The sequence below is a fragment of the Myxine glutinosa genome, chromosome 14, assembly GCF_964187855.1.
Source record: "Myxine glutinosa chromosome 14, kmMyxGlut1.1, whole genome shotgun sequence".
NCBI lineage: Eukaryota > Metazoa > Chordata > Myxini > Myxiniformes > Myxinidae > Myxine > Myxine glutinosa.
The window spans coordinates 35,706,118-35,712,117 of NC_136274.1; the positions used below are offsets into that span (position 1 = coordinate 35,706,118).

The following is a 6,000-nucleotide window of genomic DNA, read 5'->3' on the forward strand; positions in this document are numbered from 1 at the left end:
GGTTCACAAGTTATCGCGCACGGTAACAGGATTTTTACCCAACATGACCTCGACTTTTGGCCTTTGACCTCGTGACTCCAAAATCGAATAAGTTCATCTTTACCTCAGTATACATACCTGCACCAAGTTTGACTAAGATCCCTTCAGCCGTTCTCAAATTATCGCGGTAACGAAAACCTATCACGGACGGACAGCTGGACGGACAACCTGAAAACATAATGCCTCCGGCGACTTCGTCAACGGAGGCATAAAAATGGAGGGATATTGTAATCGGCTACGTCTGTCTGTCATGCCATCTTCTCCCAAACTGTTGGGCAGAAATTCACCAAACGTGGTAGATATGATCACCACATTACACGATGGTGCGATAGTATCATTTTTTGCCCCGCTGGGGTCAAAAAGTCAAATAACATAAAATGCAATTACAGGCACATTTGTTCTTGTCACACACACAATCTGTCCAACAAGTTTCATCCTAATCTGCCCACAACTTTGAGATGTCCTGTCCACAGACAAACGTGAAAACAACCTCCATCCACCTTTGGTGGCAGAGGCAACTAGCAATCTTGAGTGGGCTATTTGAGCTCTCAGGATTTAGGTTCTACAGTGTTCCCCAAATTTTATTTTTGACTGTTTCCGGTCACTGAGCGATCCTTATTTTATAATCGCCCACAGGGAGATTGGTGCTGATATTTTATTTTTTGGTCAGTTACTCCCATGCTGCACCTTCAAAGTGGCAGCAGCCATTACGATGACTACAGCATGTTTGGCATTGGCTATAGCATTGAGATGTCACCTTCAGGGCAAAAAGAGAATGTTGAAAAATGCAATGCAGTTGATGAGTAGTTTAGAGCTTTGTGACATTGCATACGGATACACTTATTCGGCCCTGAATCAGTCACACCATCAGACAATTCATTGTATATGGTGCACCCCAAAACCAATGTGAAATGTCTGGGAACGACATCAATCCAAATTTATTAATTTTAATAAATGCGTGAAAAAAAAGAAAAAATAGTCTGCATTTGTCGTTATAATAAATGCATCAAAACAGAGACACATCCTGCTGTCACTGAAACTTAGCAGGTATGAGCGGCTATTAACCACGTTACATCTATATTGTTATGGCCATGGGTTTCGGATCTACGACGAGGGGTAGGGAGTTGTTTGCCTCGATTCCTCCCGAACCACCCGATCTGAGGCCGCCGGGTGCGATTAACTCCACACCCCAGATGGGTTGTTAGGCAACCGCAAAAGCCAATTAGTCAACCGAATCGCCCAGGGTCCTCCGTCTGATTACCATTTACCTGGGGTGATGGGCTTTCCAACCAGGTTTCCCGCAAAGTTTCCTTGATGTGTACTTAATGTTATCTTTTAGAAGCAGTCAAGTGGAACTGCAAGCACGCACAGGACTTGTACTAGAGCCAATCAATTGGGGTAGAACGTCCCAGCCACCCTAGAACGGCTATACTGTACCAATGATGGAAAAGATGCCTTGGGCAGATTGGAAGAACAATCCCATAAGAGGGGTTTATTTACAGGGATTTAAGAGGGTGTGAGGGGAGCATATACGTAATCAGGAAGCAATGTACTAATGAGCCTGCAATGTACAATGGATCAGTTAATGAGCATGTATGTACAGGAATCAATTATGAGCATGCAATGTACAATTGATCAATTAACACTACAAAGCACAGGGACACAGAGCAGAGCTTGTTCAAGATCAATGCAACGTGAAGCGAAAAGTGGGGTTAAGCAATTGGTTCACTTTCTCTGTGTGTGTGTCTGTCCACAAACGTCAGTTTATGATTGAGGAGCAACCTAATTTCAATTGAATGTTATATTTTGAACAGAAATTGGAACGTTAATGGTAAAACTAACCTGTAATTTTGCAGTACTTTGGCTCTGAATTCGTCCCAATTACATATGTGCAGAGATAACTTTTTTTTCCTTCTGTCTGCCTCTGACAGTCAAACACAATTTAAAATCATTTCAAACAGGAAACTTACTGTTTTTAAGGACGTCATAAAGGACACACAACAGGCACGGAGAACTAATGCAATGTGTTAAATAAGGTGGTGTAAAAGACGCTGCATCAACGGCGGTAAAGTTCTGGAATTTTTTTTCCTACAATCTTTAAAATCTTTTTTATTTAAATTGAATTGTATACTTGAACACTGTAGAACACAAATCGCCTTTGTGGCATTTTCAAAACCTGTTTATCAATACTTGGACAAAATATTACGACATTTTACATCATCACGACCAAACAAATTTGCCGCTCGCAGACGCTGTCCATGTTCTTGTTTCTCAAGACTGTGTGCGTGTGGGTTAAGGTGTTTTAAGAAATATGACTGCTCTCGTTTTGCAGTTGTAATACCTTTGTGATTAAGGATCTCTGGAAAAAAAAAAATTCTCCACCTACCGACCCTATGTTTTTGTGACTTGTAACTGGAAATGCACATTATTATTTTTGGCCCTACTTTGAAAGAACTGACCACATCCATTAAAAACATACGCCGAATGGAAAAGCGAGCAATTAGCTTTGGTAGACGATCACACGCAAACTGCGGGAGAACCCGGATCGTGGCAGCCCGGTCTTCAATTTGGGTTCAGTGAAACTTGGAAACACAGTATGTGACTGTTTAAACTCGTATATTGGAAGTGTATTTACTTGTGGGATTGTGTTTGTCTTTTCGGCACAGTGCAGGCATTCACCGAAAAAGCAATTTCACATACTTTTTATTTTTAAAATGTATAAGGCTGCAGCCACAAAAGGCCATTAGTCGACATCAATGATCCTGAGAAGTACGGTAGTTAATACTGATATAATGCTTGGGTTTTCAGATTGATTGGAAAAGCTTTAAAAACAAATGTTCAAGATCAGATGTGATAAGAGAAATACCGTAACAGGTTCTAAAATGAGAAGTACAGAATTCATTGCTTTGCTTGCAGAGAATGCAGAAGAAAAAATTGATGAAGAGAAAGATGATGGAAATGTCACTTTACCCCAAATGCCATTGTGCTGCAACGACGAGCAGAAAACCTGCACTTTGTACATCGAGGAAGCACAACAACACACTTAGTTTGTTAAGAAGTAAGTGGTGCACACTTTCATCATGAGATCGGACAAAAAGGTCGATGTATTAAATAAATTATTCGGTTTCTTCATTCTTCATACAGTGTTCAATATTCTGGAACTAGAAATCCAGCGCTGCTCCCTCTTTTTCCTGTTAAACACGTGGGTATTAAGTCTCCACCATGAAACAGAATCTCTCTGTGAGAGATTTATAGCCAAAGAAAACATTTTAATTTATCTTGTCACCAAAAATAATTCCCTTGGATGACGTCATAAAATCTCATCCATGCCACTTTAGCACATCTGCCTGCCTATAAGTGTGACTACCAAAGAGGGTTTGGTGGGACATTGACATTCGATCTACATTCACATGTTTGATACATTTGTCTCGTCCTTTTGCTTTTGTTTGGTGGACAATGGAGTTTATTCCAAAAAGGAACTTTGTCCGAGACACCGATGAATAAAGAAGTGACAAATGGTGGTGGCAACGGCTGCAAGAACGGAACGAGTTAGGTTGGCAGTTTCAAACTCGGATGAAAAAGACAGTGAAATGTGGACGGGCCTGGAGCGTTTTTTTGTGGGCAAAAACGTATTCATGGTGGTTCAACGGAAAGAATTCTGATGGATGTGTTAAAGATCTATTCCATAAACAGGTTGGAAAATGTTTGTTATTTACACAATACATGATGGTGAAGATTTTTTGTTTTAGTTAGTTTAGCATGTAAAGTCGAAGCTCGGGGAAGAGTGTGTAGGCTAGTCGAGGCTTGCGGAAGATTGGTGGAAAAGTAGTTGTGGTTGTTCGTCGAAGAATGAAACTTCAGCCTAAATAGGCTAATTTTTTTGTTGGACAATTCCCACCCTGATATAAAATTATCAAAATCCCTGATTAAAATGTTTATAAACACTGGGTTGGGTGGGGTAACTTTGACATGTGTATAATGTGCACATATTGCACAAATAAACTAACACTGGAAACAGGAAGCCGTGATTTCCCTTTCATGCTGATGACAGATGTATACTGTAACTTACACCATCATATATTGTATGACACTAACCACGTTATTATCATTCATCTAACAACATCTGCATCCCTTTACCAATTACAGAGAGGGAATTTGACCAGGCCACTGCTATACAATGGCCTCCTCTTTTTGACGGATGCTACAGGACCTTCAAGCACCACAGTTAAATTTAGTCGAGACAGCCGGCTTGTTACCGAATATTGAGGGAGAAAAATAAAGAAATATGATTAAAATGATAATTGTGCACATCCACAAAATAATTAGAAAAAAGAAAAATTATATACAGTCACGTGAAAAAGTAAGTACACCCCATGTAAAGTTTTGACTTTTTCAACATATTTCAACATACAGCTATTTGATCTTCATTTCAACAATATTGAGAGATAAAGGTGATATAATATAACAAATATCATGAAACATTTACATTTTGTAGTCCATTGTTTAATTTAAATAAACATAAATGCAAATTTCGCATGTGGAAAAAGTAAGTACACCCTTGGCTCCAATAGGTGGTATTGCCCCCTTTGGCAGAAACAACCTCAAGTAGGCGTTTCTTATAACTGTCTACCAGTCTCTGACATCGACTGGGAGAAATTTTTGCCCACTCCTCCATGCAGAATTCTTTCAGCTGTGCGATGTTTGAGGGGTTTCTTGCATGCACAGCTCGTTTCAAATTCCCCCACAACATCTCGATGGGATTTAGATCCGGGCTTTGACTTGGCCATTCCAGATCCCTCCATTTCTTTCTTTTCAGCCATTCCTTGGTGGATTTACTGGTATATATAGGGTCATTGTCATGTTGCAAGGTCCACCTTCGGTTGAGCTTCAACTTTCCGACAGATGGCCTCACATTATCCTCAAGCACCCTCTCGTACAATGAAGAATTCATAGTGGATTCAATGATGGTGAGCTGCCCAGGCCCTGATGCAGCAAAGCTGCCCCAAACCATAATATTTCCACCACCATGCTTTACAGTTGGTATCAGGTTCTTGTGGCTAAATGCTGTCTTTGGTTTTCACCAAACGTGTCTTCTGGTACTGTGGCCAGATAGCTCTACCTTTGACTCATCTGTCCAGAGCACATTGTTCCAGAAGTGCTGGTCTTTGCCTAGGTGTCCATTGGCAAACTTTAGTCTTTCCCTGATGTTCTTTCTGGACAGCATCGGTTTCCTCCTGGCACACCTCCCAGGTAGATCAAATTTGTGCAGCCTCTTTCTAATGGTAGACTCGTGCACTTTGACAGCAACAGTGGCAAGAGCTACCTGTAGGTTCCGTGATGACATTCTGGGGTTCTTAGAGACATCTTTCAGCATCTTGCGGTCTGCTCTCAGGCTGAACTTGTTGGGGTGGCCTGGCCTGAACAAGTTGGCAGTTGTTTGGCATCTTCTCCACTTGTGGATGATCTTCCGGACAGTCGACTGATTGATTTCAAATTGTTTGGAGATCTTTTTAAATCCTTTCCCAGACTCGTAGGCATCTATAACCTTCTTTCTGAAGGCCTCAGAGAGCTCTTTTGATCTAGGCATGGTGACGCCGCACACTTCAACAACAAAGAGCAAACCAAAGTAAATGTCTGAGGTTTAAATAAGACAGGTTCCTCCAAGATCTCCTCTAACGATGTTCTAATCATTTGCACCTGAGCTGGTGCACCTGATTCTAATTTTAGGTATTTGAAGTAGTGATAAATGTAGGGGTGTATTTACTTTCTCCACATGTGAAATTTGCATTTATGTTTATTTAAATTATACAATGGACTACAAAATGTAAATGTTTCATGATATTTGTTATATTATATCACCTTTATCTATCAATATTGTTGAAATGAAGATCAAATAGCTGTATGTTGAAATATGTTGAAAAAGTCAAAACTTTACATGGGGTGTACTTACTTTTTCACGTG

At 40.4% G+C, this 6,000-nt stretch overlaps 2 protein-coding genes across 8 annotated transcripts in view; both read left to right on the top strand.

Annotated features, from left to right (window-relative positions):
* Positions 1-4,060, top strand: part of LOC137439623 (uncharacterized) — a 29,089-nt gene extending 25,029 nt beyond the window's left edge. For all 7 annotated transcript variants that reach the window (XM_068135557.2, XM_068135555.2, XM_078768263.1 and 4 more), the window contains one exon: positions 2,956-4,060. In XM_068135557.2, coding sequence (XP_067991658.2) covers positions 2,956-3,086 — 131 coding nt within the window. In that variant the 3' untranslated portion in view covers positions 3,087-4,060. The remainder of the gene's footprint in view (positions 1-2,955) is intronic.
* ALDH3B1 (aldehyde dehydrogenase 3 family member B1) overlaps positions 2,968-6,000 on the top strand; it is a 59,129-nt gene continuing 56,096 nt past the window's right edge. Inside the window, exon 1 of the mRNA XM_068135562.2 lies at positions 2,968-3,097. The gene's annotated coding sequence lies outside the window, so the exon portion shown is untranslated. The remainder of the gene's footprint in view (positions 3,098-6,000) is intronic.